The sequence below is a fragment of the Pelobates fuscus genome, chromosome 8 (assembly GCF_036172605.1).
Source record: "Pelobates fuscus isolate aPelFus1 chromosome 8, aPelFus1.pri, whole genome shotgun sequence".
Lineage (NCBI taxonomy): Eukaryota > Metazoa > Chordata > Amphibia > Anura > Pelobatidae > Pelobates > Pelobates fuscus.
This window is the reverse complement of record NC_086324.1, coordinates 145236899-145264133: the sequence shown is the minus strand read 5'-3', so window position 1 is coordinate 145264133 and position 27235 is coordinate 145236899. Positions and strand designations below refer to the sequence as shown.

The 27235-nt window shown below is 41.2% G+C and overlaps 1 protein-coding gene across 1 annotated transcript in view; it reads left to right on the top strand.

Annotated features, from left to right (window-relative positions):
* The window catches only part of PRKAR1B (protein kinase cAMP-dependent type I regulatory subunit beta), a 219330-nt gene that overhangs the window by 172040 nt on the left and 20055 nt on the right, over positions 1 to 27235 (top strand). Inside the window, exon 9 of the mRNA XM_063430384.1 lies at positions 6073 to 6194. Within this exon, the coding sequence (XP_063286454.1) occupies positions 6073 to 6194 (122 nt within the window). The remainder of the gene's footprint in view (positions 1 to 6072; positions 6195 to 27235) is intronic.

Here is a 27235-nt window from a genome sequence, read left to right as displayed (position 1 = left end):
ACAGTCAGATACACATACACACACATACAGTCAGACACACATACACTCACAGTCAGACACACACACACACAGATATATACACACACACACAGTCAGATATACACACATACAGTCAAATATACACACATACAGTCAGAACACACACACACAGTCAGAACACACACACACAGTCAGAACACACACACACAGTCACGCACACACAGTCAGATATACACACACAGTCATACTCACACACACACACATACAGTCAGATACACACACACACACAGTCAGATACACACACACACACAGAGTCAGATACACACACACACACACACACACACACACACACAGTCAGATACACATACACATACACATACACACACACACAGTCAGATACACATACACACACACACACACACAGTCAGATACACACACACACACATACATACATACAGTCAGATACACACACAAACATATAAATTTACATAGTTTAGCCACCCTCCTTACCTTTACAGAAGTGTGGCTTCCCCGGAGTCCAGTGGGAGCTGGATGGCTGAGATTGATGGGAGTCTTCTTCTTCTTGGTCTGTACCTTCTCTCTTGGTCACCTTCTCTCCCTGTATGCCTCCTCCTCCCCAGCGGCACTCAGTTAATTGGGAGGAAGTGACCTCACAACACTTCCTCCCAGCAGGCAGGAAGACAGAGGCCCGGTCTGGAGCTCTCTTAAAGGGCCGGGGGCCCTTGATTACCTCACCTGCAGCAGCCCACCGGAATATTTCTTAGTATCCCGTGGGCTGTTCAGACCTGGCTGCGGGCAGGGGGCCCACAGGGCAGCTGCTTTGGGCCCCCCAGGAGCAACAGGGCCCGGGGCAGCTGCCCAGTTTGCCCCTTGTTAAAGACGGCCCTGATTATGTGGGACTACTCCTGAATGCAGCTGTTTTAGATACAATTTCACTCTACTGTACTGCCCAAAATAAGTGTGCCTTTCAGACCTGAGAGAATGCTTTTCCAACAAAACTCTATCACCCTGCAGACAAACAGATGCCCACATACCTTACACCTTTTGCAGCAAAATCCAACATCCCCTTAAAATTTGTGTTATCTCCTGCCTTAAGTGTCCCTTTAAGCTGCATGTAGAATGCAATGGAGCACAATATCAACTTCTATGCTGTTTGAGGCCACCAAGGTAGATCCCCATTTCCGATTTCCCTCCAGTAGAATAATAGGCATGGGGTAGGTGTTTGTTTTACAAATTTGCACCATTCTCTTGAAATGTTTTTCTCTATAATCCTTGGATAGTTGTGCCACTTCTGGATTACTTCTGTCTCGGATCTCGTTGACTTTTTGAGGTTGTGGTTATAAACAATCATTTTCATTTCAGCTTCAAGGTAACAGGCCATTCCAAATTTTATCATTCTGTTCTTTTGTGGCTTAAAAGCATATTTGTCCGCTCCATCAATATTCATAAAATCAGTTGACCGTGGATCCTGCTACATTTTGTTACAGACAGATATTTTGTGGTCGGGTTTCTATTTTTCTTTTGATTTATGTGGTAGGTAGCAATTTTGGACAAGCCACAGAAGGTTTAACACTCTCCCGGCAGATCAATCACTATTAGACAAATGTCTGATAATTAGGACTGCAATAGCCATTACTGAGATATCCTAATTGCACAGCAAAGAGAATTGGATTACTGATTACATTATGATGCCATGCTACCAAATACATTAACTAAATACCATAGCATTGTTAACAAAACATCAACACATGTCACTGCATAGGAAGCAAACATTTTCTTCAAATGCAGTCATGGTGGCTGAACGAAATCAATCAAAGAATATGTTCTTGAACTACACAAAAGCCTTATTTTCTCAGTACAAAACTTTTGTGTTTTGACTCATGCCCAATAAATCATTATTAAGTTATCTTAGTCAAAGCAGAATTATTATTTGGATTGCACTAAAAAACACAATATAAGGACAATGAAGTCCTATTTTGTTTCAAAATCCATCCTGTGTTATTAACATGTTGCACCTGTTTTAATAAAGTTTAACGTATGTGTTTGTTTGAGCGGTTTAAAGGAATTTACATTATATTTGTTATATACTAGCAATCATAATCTTCCTTTAAAATGGGTGAATGATGTTTACTCTGTATATGACCAAAACTGGAAGGAAGGGAATTGATCATTGGACTATAGTCAGCCAGTGGTAAAGGGAATTAGGACATTTTAAAAAAATAATGAAATCATTTGTTTCATTTTGTCTGTAAGTTGTGTTATATTTTTTATTTTCAATAGAGTTTTTTTTTTTAATTATTATTGACCTAATTAAACCTAATTTAGAATATGGACTTCTCTTCCTTCTTGCAATATCAGAGTAATAATTGGCCTCCCAAACGTTTGCAAATGTATTTTTGTCTGGTTTCATTGTCAGTCAGTTTTGAGCAAAACAAGGAGGGTTAAATTACTAGAAGTCATTTAGCATCTGCTTAAAACTTCCAAGAGGAATAGAAACCCATAAGGTACAGTAGCCCAAACATACAGAACTTGAAAACTGGAGACTTAAAAAAAGAAAAATATTAAAGTTTTATTATGGAAATGTACATGCAAATGCACGCAATGTATGATACAGGCAGGTACACTGGACTGAGGTTTAATCTCATATTATAATATGTGTAAATAGATACTTTTTATATTAAAGGGACACTGTAGTGACCAAAATAACTTTAGCTTAATGAAGCAGTTTTAGCATAGTATAGATCATGCCTGTGAAGTTTCACTGTTCAATGCACTGCCATTTAGGAGTTAAATCACTTTTGTCTCTGTTTTTGCAGCTCTAGCCACCCCTCCCCTGGCTGTGACTGACACATGCTGCATGAAACCAAAATGGTTTAATTTTCAATCAGATGTAACTTACTTTAAACGTTTTTATCTCCTGCTCTTTAAATTGAACTTTAATTACAAACAGGAGACTGCTGCAGGGTATAGCAAGCAATTAACAGAGCAGGAGATAAAAAAAAATCTAAAGTGAACAGAATTTGCAATATAGGAAGTGTAAACATTAGATTACTCTTTACAGGAAGTTTTTAGGAAGGCTGTGCAGGTCACATGCATGGAGGTGTGCCCAGGGCTGCATAAACAAAGGAATTTTACTTCTAAATTGTAGAGCATTCAACAGTGAGACTGCAGGGGCATGATATATATATATCAAAACTGTACTATAGTGTCCCTTTAACCATTATGGTCATGTGATTTATCTGTTTATTTGCAAGGTTTGCTGTTTGCGTCTTAAAATGCATGTAAAACATTTACCACAGCATCTCAGTTAAGAGAAAATTTTAATAATGTTAATGAATGTAGAAATAAAATAAGCTTCAAAGGGTCATGTGAACATATTAAAAATAAACTGCTGGTTTCCGCAATTTTGGGTTTAGATGCATTACATTTACTAGGAATATGTAAACACACATAAAATATAATTAGAGTGTATTTTTGTTGGAACGAACACTGTTTGTAAACAGAACACAAAACTATGTTAATTGGTTCCAAAATTGTATTTTCCTCCTGTAATCCCATTGGGATCACTGTTCACACATGGCCTGTGAGAACAAAAATGTTTCTTTCTCAGTAAGTAAGTTACGCTTTCCTTAACATCCTTCCAAAATAACCGTTACTCGTGTTCGTAAATATTTTCATAATTTATTCAGTAGAAGAAAGTACAGTAGTGGGAGCACTGCCCAGTGACAAAAATATTGTTGTGTTAACCATTTAAGGACCAAGGACTATCCTTGTCATCATAGTAACTGATAATTAACGGGCTATCCCAGGCTGAAATTGAACTATCCTTTTTTTAATGTACTGTATAAATAATACATTCAAATCTACAACATTTACAAAAACAACTAATCCGAAATAATCTCACATTTTAAGTACTTTCTTTTTCTACAAATCCCCACTTGAAAATAGTTTATGAGAATGCTGAGAAGGAATAAAACCATAATATCTTGCCCTTAGGTTGGTTCTCGCTCCAGTCTCAAACATCTTTTACCATTTGTGCCATTACGGAGACACACTATAGTATTTACATTTTGATTCCACAGGGGCAGAATCGAAATGCTTGCAGGTCTCCGCCTCCCCCCACACGAGACATACTGCAACCTCAAACAGTTCTTTCTGTCAGTAATGTTTGTATGAGTTCACCCTAGGTACAGCCAACAAGTGGTATTTAAGGAGTTTTTGTGATGTGTCACAGGTATTCATTGGTACTTAAAGGGAAACTGTCATCACTTACCTGGCTCTCTGATCCCTTGCTGCGATCCCGTACTTGAGGTGGGTGCTACAATTCTGGAACACCCACCACGATTCTGCCCTCGCTCCTCCTCAGCTCGGTGCTGATTTGTCCTGCTTGGCGACATTTCCCCAAGCAGGGCAGTCTTCCTCCATGATACCAACACGCTGGCTTCATTGCCAGCGTCTAAGCGGAGTAACATCGCTAGCAGCACCAGCTAGGGAGTTGCGATAGCAATTACAGAGCCTGTGCTGCGGTTGCTATGGATGGAGAGCAGAGGGACCTCCTGTGGATTAGATCACTCAGTTTCTTAATACACCAACCATAGAACTTATCTAAGCTTCAGTGCAGCAGGTTTTATTTTTCCCAGTACCATCAAATCAAATTTTCATCTTTACCATCACATTGTATTACACATTGGGTAATAGTAAATTCTATTAACTTCCTATTAAAGGTTAAATTCTGATAGGGGTATTCACTAAAGGGAGAATTCAAAGAGAATTTCAAATTTAAGTCCAAAATAGTCAAACTGCAAGCATGCGGACTTGGATAATTTTCCATTTCAACTATTTTGGTCTAAAATTTTTGATTTATTTTAAATTCACTTTGAGTTCCCAACAATCACTATTCCCTCTAAGGTGTGTGAGTATGTGAGCTCAATGCTCTGGGCCTCGGCTGTAGCACGTGCAAACCAGGCCTCTGCTCTCTTAAGCACGCCACGCATTGGCTGCGCTATCATGAAATGTCATTATATCTTGCACAAGCACAGCGATGAATTATAGAGCTAAGCGGGTGCATACGAGAGGTTATCAATCATTCACCGTGTAGACAATGTGGCATGGATAATGAAACTTGGGCAATGTGACATAGATAACGTGAGCATAATAAAATGGAGGCAAGCTAAAAGGCAATGTGGCATGTGGGCATAATATGGAGGCAAACTGAAAAGCAGTGTGCCATGTGGACAGTGAGGCATAATGTGGGCATAATAAAATGGAGACAAACTGGAAGGCAGTGTGGCATGTGGACAGTGAGGCATAATGTGGGCATAATAAAATGGAGACAAACTGGAAGGCAATGTGGCATGTGGACAGTGAGGCATAATGTGGGCATAATAAAATGGAGACAAACTGAAAGGCAATGTGGCATATGGACAGTGAGGCATAATGTGGGCATAATAAAATGGAGGCAAACTGGAAGGCCATGTGGCATGTGGACAGTGAGGCATAATGTGGGCATAATAAACGGGAGGCAAACTGAAATGAATGTAGGTATAATCATATAGCTTGAAATTATATTTGTACTAAATTGAACCATGGTAATACTGTTTTATTATCCATGTCTGAGAGGCTGCGAAAATATTATCTTGAAACAATTTCAGGTTTACATATACACAAGCATTCAGTGTGCACATACTTCTGTAGCAGGAAAAGAATTTGCCAACATTTCATAGTTCAGTAAATAGCCCCGTCAGGGTTAGTTACTAATATGAGAATACAGTGTGAATTCAAAGTGAATGTATTTCAAATTTAACGCCAGAGTAGCTGAACTGGAAGCATGGCTGAGATTGCTTTCATTTTGGTTATTTTGACTTTAAGTATGAAATTCACTTGAATTCTCACTTTGATAAATAAAGAATCCTGTGTGAAAGTGTACATTGAATGCCTTTGGAGTCAGATACTAGTCTTACTTCTTGACTTATTACCCATCGCATTTTACAGTAGTTATATAGTAATCCAGGATACAAAAGTACAAAAGGTCTCAAGTCCATAGAGTTCAACCTTCTCATAATTTCCTTGCAGAATCGCTAGATAAATGGGAACGCCTGACAGTGGCGGATGCTCTGGAGCCTGTTCAGTTTGAAGATGGAGAGAAGATTGTAGTTCAGGGAGAACCTGGTGATGACTTCTTCATCATAACTGAGGTAAGGATCCACTTATCTCTTTATATCGGTCATCAGCAGGTGGTGGATAGACTCAGTAATATTGAAATGAGTGTACTAATTTACTAACATGACCATACGCTCACCAGCTTTTGTAAGCAGAAGCCAAAGTGCTTGTAGTTTTAACTACAAAGACATGTCAAGTGTTAAACCCCTTAACGCCGTTAGGGCGTTCCATGCCGTCCCCATTATAATGGGCGTTAAAGCCGTTGTGGCGGCCTGGAACGCCGTAACAGCTTTCGGCTCCAGGAGGTCCGGGGTACTCACCTCCATCGCGACATCACAGGCAAATCAGGCCCCTGGGGGGCAATGTGATCACTCTCACAGAGATTAGTGTTTCAGAACTGTAAAACATATCATAACGATGATATTATCAGTAAAACTGCAGTTTTGTTGTGAAAAATGCAAAAATCTAATGTGGACGCTAACTTTGGCCAGCGTTTGTGACTTAGTGGCTACTAAAAATAACTGGACATTACCCATTTTAAATACCCTGGGTTGTCTACTTTTTCAAATGGTATGCCATGATGGGGGTATTTCTCATTGCTGGGCTACCATACGGTCTCAAAGGCAACATAATCAATCTGGCAAATTTCAATGTGCAAAAACAAAAATGGGCAAGCGTTATATTTGACCCTATAACTTTCCAAAACACCAGGAAACATGGACATGGGGGGGTAATTTTGTACTTGTGAGACATTACTGAACACATATGAGTGTTTAAGAGCAATAAAACATATAATGCTGATGATATCATTGGTGAAATCGCAGTTTATGTGTGAAAAATGCAAAAAAATAAAAATGTACGCTACCTTTAGCCAGTGTTTGTGATTAAGTGGCTACTAAAAAAGACTGGACAAACCCTGTTTTGAATACCCTGGGTTGTCTACTTTTTCAAATGGTATGATATGATGGGGGTAATTTTCATTCCTGGGCTGCCATACAGTCTCAAAGTCAGCATAGGCCTAGCAAACCATAACCCTGTAACTTTACAAAACCCCCAAAAACGTGTACATGAGTGGTACTGTTGTACTCGTGAGACATTGCTTAATACATATATGTGTATTCTATTCCAGAAAATGTTAACAGTATTATGAAATTCACAGTTAACATGTAATGCAGAACTTGAAAAACAAAATTCTTATTTTCTCAAAATATTTTAGATTTTACTCATATTTAATTATGTTTCATACATAAGTATTTGATGTGATTGAAAGCCATGTTTCTCCTGAACAAAATGATATATAATAAGTGTGGGTACACTTAATATGAAAGAGGTGAATCATAGTTGAACAGACTTATAGCGCAAATTCCAGGTTTTGTTTTTTATTAGAACGTGTACAATTGCCTCTGTCCTTAAGGCTTTAACAAGCATGTCTGGCAACTACGCAAGGGCAACCTGTTAACTGGATGTATACATCAGCTCACCAGTGGGCTAAATGAGCCATCAGGGTTCGGTTTTCTTGGAGGCCTCACCAATGTTGGTCATGCTTTCCAGCTATACATGTCCGAATGCAATGACATCCTCCCAGTCAGTGGATCTTCCCAACACCACTACATAGGTAACTTCTTGAAGTAGGCTTGCACAGAAGGTGACACATTTGACAGCATTTTGTTTAAGAGTTGTCTCCAGTATTGTACTTATGAAACTTGTGAGGACTGAGCAGTGTACAGGCATTACTTTGAAGATGAATGCCTGCTTCCTTCATTGGCAGCGTGAGCCAAGTATGTCAGTGATGTCATCAAGGAGTGGTGATAGAATGGACTCATTGCCTTGACATTCCAAAATTCTCCCCTGTCCTTGAGCACATTGACATCATATACAGTTCTTGGATGTGGATATAAATAAAAGAAAAACATTTTGCAAGTATGTAACATATGGACATATGTATATACATATGAGGTCTCCATCGTACCTATTGATAATAAATTATTCATCATGCTTGGCACTTACTGCTACTTATGACTCACACCATTGCTTAGTGGTCCCTGGACTGTGACCAAATAGGCAACCAAGTTTATTAGTTTATGAGATTAAAAAAAAATTACACTTACTCCTTAATTTGAATGGTAATTTCCTTCATATATAAAAATTGCATTTTGTGTAACATTTGGGCTGTTTCAGAAATGATCTTGTGCCTATTTTATTTAATGAATAATTTTATTTGCAATGGCAATTCAATTGAAAGCAAAGGGGACAAAACACAACAGAACTGTTGTAAGGTTCAAAAATGTGTTTTCTGTATTTTCCTATTTAAAATAACATTAAGACTCATTAGAAGAAACTCACTCACTTGAGCCAACTATTTGCCTAGAAATTAAACCTTAGAGCTACTAGCTTTTTTTTTGCCAACTTTGAAAATCAGACAAGACAAGGTGTGATAATGGACTATGTACTTTTTCACTTTATAAGCACAATGTTATTTTATATAGTAGGTTTCCCAAAAAACATTATTTTGATGAAGGTCATGATAACTATTTCTGGACACAAAAAAAGTGGACCAGGGTTATTTAACCCCTTAAGGACACACGACATGTGTGACATGTCATAATTCCCTTTTATTCCAGAAGTTTGGTCCTTAAGGGGTTAAGTGGTCCATACACATTGTTTTCATCAGGGTCTAAGGAAATGCCCATAATAAACATTTTACATCAGCAGCATGGAAACCCCCAGATTTTTGTTGTTTTCTTATTATTTTACAATTGAAGAATGGGTTAATAAATTATTTGTAACATTGGGGAATACAAAGAAGATCATTTCAGTACTTGCCAAAAAAAAAAGTAAAGAACCGATGCCCTACAGACGTTGATTGCTTTTTAACATCCAAGGTCTACCATTGTACTATGGATAGGCAAACAATGCGTAATGATCCACACAATGTCGGAAAACAATAAGTAGAAAGATACAGATGCAAGTGTGATATTAGAGTAGATAAGATTAGGATAAAAGGTCATCCTATCTATCAGGAAAACTAATGATTTTAGGAAGAAGGAACGTTAATCTTGGAATGAGACAAAAAATGAGCAAGTGTCTTCATCGCTCAACACAGTTCTTAATACAGAGGAAGGAAAAAAAAGCATTCACTTTGATTGACGTTTCGCAATTTAAAGGAACCACAAGCTTCTTTTTCTTTCAAGTTTGAGTGGCACAATCCCACATAAAGCTAACTCTGAATTAATTGGTGTTAGGAAAAAATAGACAATGACCCAAATAAAAGAAACCACAAGTCCAAAGTGTCTACCCAATTAGCGGTGTTGGCTGACCAGTGTTGAAAAAATTTAACTTAATATAGTGAACACAATTTTCAGGTTTTAGATTGTTGAGCAAATGTTTGTGTTAGCTGTCTAAATAGGGCAAAATGGGTTTCAATATGAAGGGTAAACAGGTCATTTTATCTACTCATCTGTCCCCCGATCAGTGGTTTTCTGTCTGTTGATTAAAGTATGAGAATATATAATATTTACTGGAGAAGAAACAATTTGTCTTTAATTATTTGTTCTGATAATCTTCATTAGTTGAAGGTCTTTCTTCACTGGTGTTTATAAAAATATAATCACAGAAGGGTATCCATAATACTGGGTGACCAGAGTGGCTGAATTGGAAGAAGAGCTGTCTTAGAGAATTTTTACAGTTACGCTATTTTAACCTTACATTTGATATTTACTTTGAATTAACTTTTAATTCTCACTTCAGTAAATAAAACTGATGACGACTAAAAGAAAACGTTTTCTATTGGGTAGAACATGAACATTTCTCTTGATTCAGCAATCTGAGCTACATCCCCTACATTGCTTTTAACGAGAGATCACTTCCAGTTACCTTATATGACTCAAAAATACAATTATAGTAAGTTTATAAACAAAAATACAGATTTTAGATGTCTGCCGGGTTAATCTATCAATGGACTGATTTGCAGTTTATAATGCAGATGTGCAGCTTCTACATGATCAATGTGGCCGAAGGGGGGTTGACACATGGTTTCTGGAGAATGTATATAATTAAAAATATATATTCATTTGTTGTACGTGGAAGGTATCTATCAAGATGTAACTACATGATAGGAATCTGTGTCTGTATGTGTGCCTGTGTCTGTGTCTGTATGTGTGTGTGTCTGTGTCTGTCTGTATGTGTGTGTGTGTGTGTGTGTCTGTGTCTGTATGTGTGTGTGTGTCTGTGTCTGTGTATGTGTGTGTGTCTGTATGTGTGTGTGTGTGTGTCTGTGTCTGTATGTGTGTGTGTCTGTATGTGTGTGTGTGTGTCTGTGTCTGTATGTGTGTGTGTGTGTGTCTGTGTCTGTATGTGTGTGTGTCTGTGTCTGTATGTGTGTGTGTCTGTGTCTGTATGTGTGACTGTGTCTGTATGTGTGACTGTGTCTGTATGTGTGTCTGTGTCTGTATGTGTGTGTGTGTCTGTGTCTGTATGTGTGTGTGTGTCTGTGTCTGTATGTGTGACTGTTTTGTTTTCACATCAGATGCAGTACCTCTTAGAGTTCTCATACATTTTTTTCTTCCTTCTGAAATATTTCTGGTTCTCTTAACACCCGAGGCTTTAACACACACAAGAAACATAATTATAATATAAAATCAGCTATTGAGATCCGCAAGCCTTCGAAATTGCAGTTTTTTGTAATAAATAAAGATGTGATGAGGAATTGTGTGTATGCCAGCCCCAGGTAGCATTTTTCAGTTAACCTCTTCCACCTATTGAACGGTTTCTGGAGAACACTCTCACTAAAAGGCATATAATACGAGGGATTACGATGTGTTATGGAGACCAAGGGTACATTTGTAGGAAAACTCTTCCCTGACCAACTATGGAGATTGTGGTGTTCCACAACATTTCCATGGATATATGAGCAACATTCTGATGTGGCGCCTGGCCAAATCTCAACAGCTGTCCCATTAAAAAAAAAAAAGTCTGGTACTGTGTCTGCAGTTTGCCAATTTTCCACACTACTTTATCTCTTTATGAGGCGCCTATGTTAAAGAAGGGAACAAAATCCCTGTACAGTTGTAAGTACTGTGCTAAACTGGGACCTGAACGATCATTTAGTCCATAGAAGATTTTGTCCAAGAATTTTACCTAAGTATCTGATAAAAAAAAAAAAAATAATAATAATTAAAAACTAGCTCATAAGAGTTGAATTTATAATCAGAAACATGTTGGGGCTTGGGAGTTTGGGTGGGGGTTGGTGGAATATGGTATGTTGATATAAGAACATTCTTATATTGTGAGTCTTCATAAATTAATAGTTCACAGACTTCTGTGGCTGATTACAAAGAAATAAGGAAGACTCAACTGTAGTACACAGAGAACTTGTGTTTGAACAGAGATTAAAAATCTTGAGAACGAGTCATATTTAAAAAGGATTATGGGAAATGCTTAGAGATGCTGATGCTACAGTATGGATGACTTTTAGTTTGTTGTATAGAGTTCACAGTAGCTCATGCAAGAGGTTGAATCAGAATTATCGATTTAAAAAAGGATCTTTTGGAGCGTAATTGACTTTTTTGGAAGCGTACCCGTGATCTAAAGCACTTTCTGATTAATCATATTATATTATATAATTTTGTCTATATAGTCATTTAACATTTTAATTCTTCTCTAACTGTACTATAGCTTTTATCATGATTTATGTATTTCCACATTCCAGGATCACCAGAGAGTTATTTTTATATATATATATTATTTTTTTACATTTCTCAATTTTTTTTTATTTTTTGCTTTACAGTTACTGACCTGTTGTACTTGGTAGCATAGCCAGTGTATGTTTCTTTAAAACAGTGGTTCTTAACCTTTTTTGACAAGGACCAAGAATTACCATTATCATGGCGACCCTTTTTCAATTTAAAAGCGGCACTGCCACTTTAAAGATTTTCATACTGATAGAAATTTTTTTCAGATTCCAACACATTCCCAAAACATAATGAAAACGAAGTAGAGACTAATGTGTCTCATTTAGGACCCAACTTATGACTGTGTGACGTTAAACGGAGACCACACATTGTCATTTCCCATTAGACATCATGTGCAACAGCTGATGGGAACATGTATCTTCTGATGTGATGCACAATGCAATGCAACTTCTGTCTCGTGTTAGTGACCGGCCGCTACGAATGGCATTTGATGAATAAAAGTGGTTTCTGTCACATGATAAAGAGTGACCTACATTCTATAAATTACATTTTCCGATTACAGCAACCTCTATCACATGATGCCAAATTGATCTGGCTCTGTGATTGGCAATTGGTGAGTGTTGGAACTTTTGTCAAATTATGGAAAATTACCTGGTTTCATTTATGAAATTTGGTAGCAAGTGAAGGCATGTCTACCACAACTATGTATTTTATTGGTGAGTCTATTTACACTATCCTTAGAATAAAAAATGAGTTGGCATTAGCAATACTGTTTTAAACATAAGTGAATCAAGGTCAAACATTTGCTGATTAGCTAGGAATGCAACCATTCAAAGTCCTTTAAGATCTGGTCTTTAAACATGAAGAATCCAGTTAAGTTTTTTTTTTGCTTGCTGTTTGGTTACTGTTCTATTATTTTATATACAATTATATTATATAGAATATAATTAAATATATTATTTTGCTTAACAAGATACAATAGGCATAAAAACAAACAACTGTAGCTTAATGAAGCATTTTTCGTGTATATATCATGCCCCTGCAGTCTCTATGCTCAGTTCTCTGCCATGTAGGAGTTAAATCACTTTTGTTTCTGTTTATGCAACCCAAGCCACACCTCCCCTGGCTGTGACTGACACAGCATGCATGAAAAATAAATGGTTTAATTTTCAATCAGTTAACTTGCCTTAGAATATTTTATTTCTTGCTCTCTCAATTCAACATTAATCACATACAAGAGGCTCCTGGAGGCTCTAGCTGACTATTAACAGAACAGGATATGATAAATTCTAAATTAAACAGACTGTGCAGTAAATTAAGTTTAAACATTAGATGTCTCTTTTCAGGAAGGCTGTGTAAGTGTCAGGATTATATTGATCCAGCACGCAGAATAGTATCACACCCTAGAAGTAAGGGTAACGTTTTACTGGGCCTTAGAATGGCCGGACTTAACATACCCGAGAATAGTCAGAAAACTAGCCGAGGTCAGGGACACAGAACGAGATACAGCGATAAGGAAAAGCCAAAAGTCAAGGGTACCAGAAATCAGGTAAGTCAAAACGAAGTCAAAGTAAAAAAAACAGAAAAACACTATCAGGAACATACTCTCGGATAACCATCTAAGGGAAACCACGACATGGCAATGAGCTAAGGAATAAGTGAGTTTAAATAACCCTCTTGTAGATCCTAGCCCTTGACCCCGTAAAGTACGTGTGTGTCTTTTGCGTGATGTCACTCGCACGTCGACGTCATCTTTACCGTGGACGGACATGGGGCTATATAATTTCGTGGCAGCCGGCGTGCACCAACATGCCGCATAAGCCAGGCATCATGGCAGAAGACCGCCAAGCGGCACTCCCCTCGATCTTCGGAAGGTAATTATCTCAGTTTTTGCCACATGGAGACAAATTATACTTGACAGTAAATCACATGCAGGGAGGTGGCTACATAAACAAAGTCATTTAACTACTGAATGGCAGAGAATTGAGCAGAGACACTATACACCAAAACTGTTTCATTAAACTAAAGTTGTTTTGGTGCCTAAAGTGTCCCTTTGAGTTACTCATCATAGAGACTGGCATCATAATTTGAGGCTTGCATAAACTAATGACAAAAGTAATTATAGTGACATCACGATTACAGTGGCATATCTCTTGCATAGGACCAATTTGGGATACCAAAAAGAGGACATGCCAATTTTCTGCCGAACATGTTTTACCAAACACCCAGCAAGCATACAAGATAAGCACCTGGCACCAGCACAGAGTTCCTAAAAAAAACCTCACACGTAATCTCAGTCAGTTTAATTTCTCTCCCTTGCGCAAGTCAATAGATCATTAATTTTTCTTCAATGCTCAAGAGAAATAGGGGAAAGACATACTTGCCCACAATGGAAAGCATGAAATAGAGAAAATGTGGGCTAAGTAGGAATGGGGTTCAGAATAAGGGCTTCCCAGTGACACATGTCAGCTGAAAGAGGATATGTCTGTCTGATGTGCATGTAGGACACATAAGAAAATACCTTGAACAGAAAGAAAAATCTTGGTTTGTGGAATACAAGTTCCAGTTACAGCTGGTTTAATGGAGTTGGGACCTTTGATGGGTTTTTTCAAGTGTATCCCCATTTAAAGGACCACTATAGTGCCAGGAAAACACACTTGTTTTCCTGGCACTATAATGCCCTGAGGGTGCCCCCACCCTCAAGGTCCCCCTCCCGCCAGGTTCTAGGGGGTGGAAGGGGTTAAACGTACCTCTTTCTCCAGGGCCGGGCGGGGAGCTCTCCTCCTCTCCTCCCTCTTCTTCCGTCACTGGCTCAATGCGCATGCGCGGCAGGAGCCTCGCGCGCATTCAGTCAGTCTCATCGGAAAGAATTCTCAATGCTTTCCTATGGACGCTGGCGTCTTCTCACTGTGAAAATCACAGTGAGAAGCGCGGAAGCGCCTCTAGCGGCTGTCAATAAGACAGCCACTAGAGGCTGGATTAACCCATAGGTAAACATAGCAGTTTCTCTGAAACTGCTATGTTTACAGAAAAAAGGGTTAATCCTAGCTGGACCTGGCACCCAGACCACTTCATTAAACTGAAGTGGTCTGGGTGCCTATAGTGGTCCTTTAAGGACCAACTTCTGTGTACACTGTACATTTAGAGATAATGCGTATTCAAAGCCAAATGAGATTTTCTACTAGGATTTGGGTACCAAATACATCTGGAATTGGTCATTTTGGTGGGTTATGCCAAATGGATCTCCATTAAAGGGTTACTTTCTGCAGGCACTGGATGGTCTACAGACAATGTGCTTTTAGGGGCATTTGAGATCTTTCCCTACTGGGCAGACGCTGTAGCTCTAGAAAAGATGTGTATTTAAACCCAAGTGAGATATTCTGCAGATAGATAGATATAAACGATGTGCATTAAAGATCATTGAGATGTTCTACAGCTAGATAAATCTATCAGCAGCCTTAGTAATAGTAATTCCTTCCATCTTTATTTAGTATGTAACTTGTTTAAAAAAATACAAAAAATACAAAAAATGAAAAAACTTATAAGACTTGAGAGAGCAGAGGGAAATTACACACAATTCTAGATCTTGTTTCCCAGTAAAGTTCACATAACTTGCTGCCTCTTTCCCAGACTGGGCAGATGTGGAAAGTATCTGAATTCAGGGTCACGGTATTATCTCAAATGAGCTTCCTGGCACAAGGACGAGAAACTTTAAGAACCATGCAATGATTATTGTCATAAAGAATTAGATTTTGGCAAGCCTCAGCCACAACAGATGTACAGTCACCTAACAAATAAATTAAGAGCAATTGCATCACTAAATATTATATTTTGTTTTTAAACAATATTTTGAGTAAAAGTATTATGATGTATCTTAGCTAAAATGATGATGTCACCTTCAATAAAACTTTATAAAGTGCTGTTAATATATTTTAATGATTACTGTCACTCACCCCTTGTATCTTGCATTATTTCAGTGTTGTGTAAGACACACATTTAATCCAGATGACAGATAATTGAGCAGTGAGGCAGGAGGGGCATGACAAAAAATTCATAGTATCCAACATTTGGAAAAAAAAGTTCCCAGGGACACATTGCAGCACAGCTATCAATTACTACCTTGAAAAATTACCACATCCACTGCCACAAAGCTACACCTACTATGTCCAACCCACATAATTAATCTCCGCCTACTTATCGTGCAGATTACAGGGTCTACTCAATAAAGAGAGAATTACAGGGAATTGAGATGGTAATTTTAAACTCAAAGCCAAAGTACCCAAGTTGGAAACATTCTCCAATTCAGCTGCACTATTTCAACCTAAAGTTTGAAATCCCCATCACAATTCCCTGCAATTCTCTCTTTATTGAGTCGACCTTTATAACACCAAGTTCCCACCAACAGTACCATGCATCCTTGGTGTGCGATAGATACATTCCCAGCACAGCATCTATATCAGGCAGGTACATTTTATCACTTTAGGTGAGTTGGGTATCAGTGGTGACACTGTCAGTACAAATAAAGAAAGACATTGTGCAGATGTGCTTCAGTCAGAGTTGTGTCTACACCATAGAGCATACATTAGTTTACAAAAATAATTATATTGGGGAGTGAATATAGTAAAAAAAAAAAAAAAAGCTGGAGATAGGAAATGAGAGACATAGAAGGAGAATGGACAGAATGGAATTAAAGAGAAAATTGGGAGCAAAAGGAAAACGTATACAAATATTCCATTAGCCCCTTTTCATGTCCCCAAATCCACATGTTTAATGTTTCAGATTGAGGCTTCAGTCACCACTCCACTGCTTCTGATTCTTCTAGTTCCAGGAGTCTGCGGGTATTATACAGAGAGCAGTACTATACAGGGAGCACTGACTGTCCCAGGATATTATACACACAGACCTTAGTGATGTACCAAACTGTTTGCCGGCGAATAGTTCCTGGCGAACATAGCGTGTTCGTGTTCGCCACGGCGGGCAGTTCGATCTGCCCCCTATTTGTCATCATTGAGTAAACTTTGACCCTGTGCCTCACGGTCAGCAGACACATTCCAGCCAATCAGCAGCAGACCCTCCCACCTCCTGTACAGCATCCATTTTAGATTCATTCTGAAGCTGCATTCTTAGACAGAGGAGGGAAAGTGTAGCTGCTGCTCATTTGATAGGGAAATTGATAGCTAGGCTAGGGTATTCAGTGTCCACTACATTCCTGAAGGACTCGTCTGATCTCTGCTGTAAGGACAGCACCCCAAAAAGCCCTTTTTAGGGCTAGAACATCAGTCTGCTTTTTCTTTCTTTTTTTTTTTTCTGTGTAATGTAATTAAAGTTGCCTGCCTGCCAGCTTCTGTGTCAGGCTCACAGTGGATACTGTGCCCACTTGCCCAGTGCCACCACTCATATCTGGTGTCACAATAGCTTAAGCTTGCATTTAAAAACAACATTTTTTTTTCACTGTAATAGATTGAATAGCAGTTAGTTGTCTGCCAGCTTCTGTGTCAGGCTCACAGTGGATACTGTGCCCACTTGCCCAGTGCCACCACTCATATCTGGTGTCACAATAGTTTAAGCTTGCATTTAAAAACCAAAAAATGTTTTCACTGTAATAGATTGAAAAGCAGTTAGTTGTCTGCCAGCTTCTGTGTCAGGCTCACAGTGGATACTGTGCCCACTTGCCCAGTGCCACCACTCATATCTGGTGTCACAATAGCTTAAGCTTGCATTTAAAAACAAAAATGTTTTTCACTGTAATAGATTGAATAGCAGTTAGTTGTCTGCCAGCTTCTGTGTCAGGCTCACAGTGGATACTGTGCCCACTTGCCCAGTGCCACCACTCATATCTGGTGTCACAATAGCTTAAGCTTGCATTTAAAAAAATTTTTTTTCACTGTAATAGATTGAATAGCAGTTAGTTGTCTGCCAGCTTCCGTGTCAGGTTCACACTGGATACTGTGCCCACTTGCCCAGTGCCACCACTCATATCTGGTGTCACAATAGCTTAAGCTTGCATTTAAAAAAAAAAACCTTGGAACCTTGACGCACCATCCTCCTCCAGCTTAGCTTCGGGCACCTCTCAAGATACCACTCACCCACCTGCCGCCACCACCAACACTAGCACCACAGCCGCTTCACTTGGTATATCAGAGGAGTTATTTACACATCCGTTTGAAGAAATGAGTTATGCGTAACCATTATTGCCAGAGGATGTAGATAACAGGGATATATCTCAGGCAGGCAGTATTACACACATGGACGTACGGTGTGATGATGATGATGTTGTACCCGCTGCTGCTTCCTTTGCTGAGTTGTCAGATACAAGTGAAGTGGTTGATGATGACGATGCGTCCATGGATGTCACGTGGGTGCCTGCTCGGCAAGAATAAGAACAGGGCGAAAGTTCAGATGGGGAGACAGAGTGCAGGAGGAGGAGACGAGTTGGAAGCAGGGGGAGGTCGTCGCAAGGAGCTAGTGACACAGACAGCATGCATCGGCACCCGGGGTCAGCCCGACAGCACGCCAATCAACGCATGCTGTGTCCACCACCAGAATGCCGTCATTGCAGAGCTCAGCAGTGTCATTTTTTTTGTGTGTCTGCCTCTGACAACAGCGTAGGCACATGATCGCACATCACAAACGCCTGTGGGATCAACACATGAGTACAAGCAGCACACAAACTCAAAGCTGCCATCCTCCTCCTGGTCCAGCATCTTCAGCCACGTCAACCACTGCTGTCCTCCTTGCCCCCTCTCAACCATCCGCCACTCCGTCTCTCGCCTTGAGCAGTTCCCGCTCATCTGCCCGTCAGGTGTCTGTCAAGGACATGTTTGAGCATAAGAAGCCAATGTCAGAAAGTCACCTGCTTGCCCAGCGTCTGACAGCTGGCTTGTCTGAACTATTAGCCCGCCAGCTTTTACCAAACAAACTGGTGGAGTCTGAGGCGTTCAAAAAATTAGTTGCTATTGGGACACCGCAGTGGAAGGTACCCGGACGAAATTTCTTTTCACAAAAGGCAATCCCCAACCTGTACTCGATTGTGCAAAAGGAAGTAATGGCATGTCTGGCATACAGTGTAGGGGCAAGGGTCCATCTGACCACTGATACCTGGTCTGCAAAGCATGGTCAGGGCAGGTATATCACCTACACTGCGCATTGGGTAAACCTGCTGACGGCTGCCAAGCATGGAATGCGTGGCTCTGCAGAGGAGTTGGTGACACCGCCACGACTTGCAGGCAGGCCTGCTGCCACCTCCTCTACTCATCCTACTCCATCCTCTTCCATAACCTCCTCGGCTGAATCCTCTTCTGCTGCTGCCTCTTGCTCCACAAGACCCAACTGGAGATCGGCAAAGTGGTTTGTGACAACGTAAGAAATTTGTTGGCGGCATTGAATAGATAAGCCCCAGGTTGCTCGCCGCCATCTGCTATGACTTGGCTCAGTACTGCTCCCAATCCAAACATAGATGCGTCTGTATGGACGAGAAAGCGTTTAGTTGGATCAGGAGCAGAAAGTACAGGTGATTTAATGAGCGCCGTCTTGAGCTGTTGGAAGGCCTGTTCACACTCTGTGGCCCATACTACTATCTTGGGGAGGTTTTTACGTGTTAGATCCGTGAGAGGTTTAGCTAGGGTGCTGTAATTAGCTACGAATTTCCTGTAGTACATTGCAGTACCCAGGAATGCGAGGACCTGGGTTTTAGTGCGAGGGGTTGGCCACTTGGTGACTGCCTCTATTTTCGCGGGTTCTGTAGCAGGCTCCCGACTCTGTGCCCTAAGTATTGAACTTCTGCCATTCCTTTATGGCACTTACTGGGCTTTAGGGCCAGGAGCAGCTAAAGATGGCTATATCATCCAAGTAGGCGCAGGCATACTCCTGAAACCCATCCAGTAGCCGATCTACCGTCCTCTGAAAGTTAGCCGGGGCATTCTTCATCCTGAATGGCATGACCTTAAACTGATACAGGCCAAACGGGGTGACAAATGCCGACTTGTGGATGGCGTCCTCGGCTAATGGAATTTGCCAGTACCCCTTGCACAGATCTATTGTGGTGAGGTACTGGCCTCTGGCCATTTTGTCTAGGAGCTCGTCTATCCGGGGCGTAGGGTAGGCATCTGAGGTTGTTTTATCGTTTAGCATCCGGTAGTCTACACAGAAACTGGTCGTGCCGTACCGTTTCGGTACTAGTACTACCGGGGAGGCCCAGGGGCTGTCAGAGTGTTCTATCACCCCTAACTGCATAATTTCCTCAATTTCTTTCCGCATATTTTCTTTAACTGCTTCGGGTATGCGATAGGCGGTTTGGCGAAGGGGGATCTGGTCTAGGGTTTTAACTTTGTGAGTGGTTAACGGAGTGTACCCAGGTAGGTTGGAAAACATGGCCCCCTTGTCCTGGATTAGTCTTTGGACCTGGGTTCGCTCCTGGGGGTCTAACCGTTCTCCTAACTGTACTTCTCCTAGGTCTCCGCTCTGGCCCTCTTGGTCTAGGAGATCTAGGAGTGGCAAATTATCATAATCTTCAGTGGCAGGTGCACAGATCGCGGTTACCTCTTCCGTGCGCTCGTGGTATGACTTGAGCATGTTCACATGGAGCATGCGCTTGCCTCCTGTGCCTGTGACCGCACCGATCACAAAGGTGGTATCACAAACCTGCTCTACCACCTTGTATGGGCCCTGCCAGGAAGCCTGCAGCTTGTCCTTGTGGACAGTGTCAATCCATATCTGCCACGTGACTCTATGTAGAAGGAACAGTCCCTATTCTGCCCTGTGTCAGTGTGTATCAGGGTCCCTGAGGACAGGTGTTAATCCAAATCTGCCAAGTGACCCTATGTAGGGGGAACAGTCCCTATTCTGCTCTGTGTCAGTGTGTATCAGGGTCCCTGAGGACAGGTGTCAATCCATATCTGCCAAGTGACCCTATGTATGGGGAACAGTCCCTATTCTGCTCTGTGTCAGTGTGTATCAGGGATCCATAGGATAGGTGTCAATCCATATCTGCCAAGTGACCCTATGTAGGGGGAACAGTCCATATTCTGCTCTGTGTCAGTGTGTATCAGGGTCCCTGAGGATAGGTGTCAATCCATATCTGCCAAGTGACCCTATGTAGGGGGAACAGTCCCTATTCTGCTCTGTGTCAGTGTGTATCAGGGTCTCTGAGGACAGGTGTCAATCCATATGTCGAGGGGTCAATCCATATCCATTGTGATTTAGGAATGTTAGGTGATTTCTGCCCTTTATGGATTAAAACCAGACTCTGCATCAACTGTTTAATTTTCCATGGGAGTTTTGCCATGGATCCCCCTCCGGCATGCCACAGTCCAGGTGTTAGTCCCCTTGAAACAACTTTTCCATCACTTTTGTGGCCAGAAAGAGTCCCTGTGGGTTTTAAAATTTGCCTGCCCATTGAAGTCAATGGCGGTTCGCCCGGTTCGCCGGTTCGCGAACGTTTGCGGAAGTTCTCGTTCGCCGTTCGCGAACCGAAAATGTTGTGTTCGCGACATCACTAACATCCCATGATATTATACACAGACCTGTATTATACAGAGAGCATCACTATACAGGGAGCACTGACTGTCCCATGATATTATACACAGACCTGTATTATACAGAGAGCATCACTATACAGGGAGCACTGACTGTCCCATGATATTATACACAGACCTGTATTATACAGAGAGCAGCACTATACAGGGAGCACTGACTGTCCCATGATATTATACACAGACCTGTATTATACAGAGAGCATCACTATACAGGGAGCACTGACTGTCCCATGATATTATACACAGACCTATATTATACAGAGAGCAGCACTATACAGGGAGCACTGACTGTCCCATGATATTATACACAGACCTGTATTATACAGAGAGCATCACTATACAGGGAGCACTGACTGTCCCATGATATTATACACAGACCTGTATTATACAGAGAGCAGCACTATACAGGGAGCACTGACTGTCCCATGATATTATATACACATCTGTATTATACAGAGAGAATCACTATACAGGGAGCACTGACTGCCCCATGATGGTATACACAGACCTGTATTATACAGAGAGAAACACTATACAAGGAGCACTGACTGCCCCGGGATATTATACATACACAGACCTGTATTATACAGAGAGCAGCACTATACAGGGAGCACTGACTGTCCCGGTGTTCTATCAAATTCCCCTACCCGTGAAAATCCCCTACCCTCGTCACTTCTGGTGAGGGAAATCAGCTGGATCCTGTGCTGCACATGCGTGCTAGCACTCCTGCTACTCCTCCACAAGGTAGGTAGGTAAAGCTAGTTTTACACTTTCATTATAGTTAGTGCATTCACTAAGCTTAGGACATGGGCATTTAGGGTTAATGTTAGGGTTTAAATTAGGGTTAGGATTAGGGACTTGTTTTTATTTACTGATACTTCACATTAGGGGAATTTATATAAATTGGGATTTGTCACACTTTATTTTAACCCTTACCCCAAGGGTTAGGGTTAGAATAGAGAGTGAGAGAGGTTAAAATAACTTACCTAACCGTAATTTGAACCCTCACTTAACCCTAAATGTCCCGTGTGCCTAAGATTAGTGAATGCCCTAACTATAATGAAAGTGTAAAACTAGCTTTACTTACCTTCCAGGACCTTGCTGTGGAGGCATAGCAGGAGTGCTAGCACGCATGTGCAGCACAAGATCCAGCTGATTCCCCTCACTGGAAGCGACGAGGGTAGGGGATTTTCACAAGGTAGGGGAATTTGATAGAACACCGGGATATTATACACACAGACTGTATTATACAGAGAGCAACACTATACAGGGAGCACTGACTGTCCCAGGATATTATACATACATTGACCTGCATTATGCAGAGTGCAGCACTATACAGGGAGCACTGACTGTCCTGGGATAGTATACACAACAGACCTGTATTATACAGAGAGCAGCACTATACAGGGAGCACTGACTGTCCTAGGATATTATATACACATAGACCTGAATTATATACAGGGAGTACTGAGTGTCCAAGGATATTATACACACACAAACCTGTATTATACACAGTGCAGCACTATACAGGGAGCACTGACTGTCCTGGGATATTATACACAAACAGACCTGTATTATACAGAGAACAGCACCATACAGTGAGCACTAACTGTCCCAGGATATTATACACACAGACCTGTATTATAAAGAGAGCAGCACTATAGTATTATACTGATAGCTGAGCATATACCACATGTCCCAAGCTCCAGACTACTATTACCTGTCAACAGCAGCTCTCAGACGCATGGAACAGGTCTGGGCAATGCACTTGTATAGACACACAAGGCTCACTACAGACAAGCTCAGTGACACTCAAGCTTACTACAGGCAAGCACACTGACACACACAATCTCACTTACACACAAGCTCACTACAGACAAGCTCACTGACACTATCTCACTACAGACAAGCTCACTGACACACACACACAAGCTTACTAAATACAAGATCACTGACACACATGCGCACTACAGACAAGCTTACTGACACACACAAGCAGTGTCATCTTAACAGCGGGCAAAGCAGTGCACTGGGGCCTTTCCTACACAACAGCTCACATGAATACAAATTTAATACAATACAATTAAGCTTATATTTATTGGTACCTTCAACAAATGCAATACATACACACAGGCTGCTGAATACACACACACACTGACTGCTGAATGCACACAGGCTGCTGAATACACACACACATTCAAAGTGCATATACACTGTACACTGAATACACACACACAAACACACACAGAGACTGCTGAATACATACACAGACTGCTGAATGCACAAAGGCTGCTGAATACACACACACACACATACACACACAGACTGCTGAATACACATACACACACACACAGACTGCTGAATACATACAGACTGCTGAATACACACAGAGAGACTGTTGAATACACAGGCTACTTTATACACACACACAGACTGCTGAATACACACACACAGACTGCTGAATACACACACACACTGCTGAATACACACAAAGACTGCAGTGAGAGGTGCAGTGTATGTGTTTTTGTTTAGGGGTGCTGTGTGTGTAGGAGTGTTGTGTGTGAGAGGTGCAGTGTGTGTGATAGGTGCAGTGTGTGACGGTACTGTGTGTGTGTGTGAGGGGTGCTGAGTGTGTGTGTGTAGCGGTACTTACCCTTTCCAGGGGCTGGCCGGGGTCCTCTGTTCGAGCCGTGTGCGGTCCTGCTGCTTCACGAGCCGCGCGCGGCTCATCCGACGGCTGTAACAGAAAGGCGGGCAGTGACCGCCTGACTCTAAGAGCGCGCCGCGCGTCTCGGGCACGCTCTTAAAGGAACAGTGGGAGCCTAAATTGGAAAAGGTCTGCCATTGGCCCCTGTCATGCCACATTCCCCATACACTCACCTTTTGGGGGCGTGGATATGACAGGGACCAATCTAATTAATTGCTAAGGTATATATACTCAAATACCTTAGTACCTTGCCCTATCATGGTTTCTGTTTCAGTTTCCTTTAGCGCTTGTTGTGTTCAGTTGTGTTCCTTCGTACTTGACCTTGGCTTTGTTTCTGACTACGTTATCTCTTTATCCTTATCTGTTCTGTTTGCTGGCTTACTGTTTACCAGACCACGGCTAGTTCTAGTTTACGCTGTCTCTTTGTTCTCTTGACCTCGGATCGCTCCTGACTCTGTACTTCTCTCATATACGTCAAGTCCGGCCATTCTAAGGTGCGGTAGACGTATCTCCCCTCTGTGTTGTCTTCTGTTGAATTGAATCCTGCGTGTTGGGGTATATTTTCGTTACATTACGATAGGGCCATGGACCCTGCAGATTTAGCTCAGCAGATGGCATGAGGCTAGATTTGTAGAGCAGGATCACCGTATGGATCAGATAGCCCAGGCTCTCCAGATGCTCTTATCTAGAACTATTCCAGCAACCACACCTAACCCTCCTACACCTCTTCTTCCTGAAGTATCTACTTTGCCTAATACTTCGGCCCATTTAACACCTCCTCCTAGGTATGGAGGGGACTCTAAGACATGCAGAGGTTTCATTAATCAAATAGAATTCCACTTTGAGATGTATCCACGTTCCTTTCCCACAGATAGGTCTAAAGTGTGGTTCCTTATGCACCAACTTACCGATAAAGCACTTGAGTGGGCAAATCCTATTTGGGAGGCTAATGGACCTATGGTGCATGATTTCAATAGTTTCCTTACGGCTTTTCGTAGAACTTTTGACACAACTAAAAGGTCAAAAAATGCCGCCAGAGCATTAATGAGAATTAAACAGGGTTCTAGGTCTGTGGCTGACTATGCCATTCAGTTTCGTACCCTTGCTTCACAGGTAGATTGGACCAACAATGGATTAACTACTGCATTCAGTAGTTTTATCTGACACTATATTGGATGAGGTAGCAGCTAGGGAGCATCCTATTGCATTAGAGGACCTTATTGACTACCTCATTGATATAGATAATAGGATTTGTGACAGGCTATATACTAAACACAGGAATAGACGTTTGGCTACACCTATTAACCCCAGAGTTGATAAACATGAGAGTGTTAAAGTATCTGAGGAGGAACCCATGCAATTAGGGGTTGCCAAACTCTCTGATACTGAAAAATTACATAGGAGAAGGGACGGACTCTGCCTATACTGTGGTAGGAGAGACCATATGGTAAAAGAATGTCCCTTGCTTCCGGAAAACTCTTGCACCTAAGACCTTATAGGGGACTGGCATAGGGTGTGATATCTAAGTCTCCTATGGGAGAGAGTTGCATAGCTGAGCACATACAAGCCCTGGTTGACTCCAGGGCAGCTGAAAATTTCATAGACTCTGGTTTTGTTAAGAAAAACAACATTCCCATCAGAGAGAAGGAGATACCCTTGGCCGTTGAGGCCATTGATGGTAGACCATTACGTTCTCCAGTTGTTACTCATGAAACTGTACCGTTACACATGTATACAAGGGTTTTACACTTTGAAACCATTCGGTTCCAGGTCATCACCTCTCCCTCTTCACACCTCGTGTTAGGGTACCCAGGGTTACGTGCTCACAATCCCATTTTCGACTGGGAGTCAGGGCAAATAAAATCATGGAGCGAAGCCTGCCACGAGTCTTGTACTATTGAAGTACCTTTGAATTCTATTAATGTTCCTACTACTCCTCCTTTGTCTACTGTTATACCCCCTCAGTACTTATTTCTCAAGACTGTCTTCGATAAAAGGGAGGCTGACAAATTACCGCCTCACAGACCCTACGATTGTGCTATCGATTTATTGCCTGGCATTATACCTCCAAAGGGCAGGGTGTACCCTTTATCTGTTCAAGAAAACCGTGTCATGAAGGAGTATATTAAGGAATCACTAGAAAAGGGGTTTATTAGGAGATCCTCTTATCCGGCTGGAGCGGGGTTCTTCTTTGTTTCGAAGTAAGAAGGTGATTTAAGACCGTGTATCGATTATACTGTAGAGGTCTAAATAAAATCACCATAACAAATGCATACCCTATACCTTTAATCACGGAATTGTTTGACAGGCTCAAACATGCTACTGTATTCACTAAATTGGATCTTAGAGGTGCATACAATTTAATACGTATTAAGAAAGACCACGAATGGAAGACGGCATTCAACACTAGATCTGGCCATTACGAGTATACTGTTATGCCATTTGGTCTATGTAATGCCCCAGCAGTATTTCAAGAATTTATTAATGACGTCTTAAGAGACTTTATTCACACATTTGTAATTGTGTACTTGGATGACATATTAATATATTCTACAGATTTACACACTCATCACAGACATGTTACAACAGTTCTAAAGACCCCTCTTGCTAATGGTCTTTATTGTAAACTGGAAAAATGTCTATTTGACCAATCCGAAGTCCAGTTTTTGGGGTATTTGATTTCCGCTAAAGGTTTTCGTATGGATCCCCAGAAGCTTTCTGCTGTCATAGAATGGCCTCTACCACAAGGTTTGAAAGCCATTCAGTGTTTTCTTGGTTTCTCCAACTATTATAGACGCTTTATTAAAGGTTTTTCCTCTATTGTAGCGCCTATCACCCGTATGACAAAAAAGGATGGCAATACTCGTGTCTGGTCTCCCGAGGCACTTCAGGCTTTTGAATTTCTTAAGACTACGTTCGCCTCTGCACCTATTTTACAGCATCCTGTCCCCTCACTGCCCTATATTCTTGAAGTTGATGCTTCCGATATCGGGGTAGGTGCTGTCTTATCCCAAAGAGAGTCGCCTGAAAAGCCATTGCATCCTTGTGGCTTCTTTTCCAAACAAATGTCCAAAGCAGAAAAGAATTGTGATGTGGGTAATCGCGAACTGCTTGCTATTATTTTAGCACTTAAAGAATGGAGACAT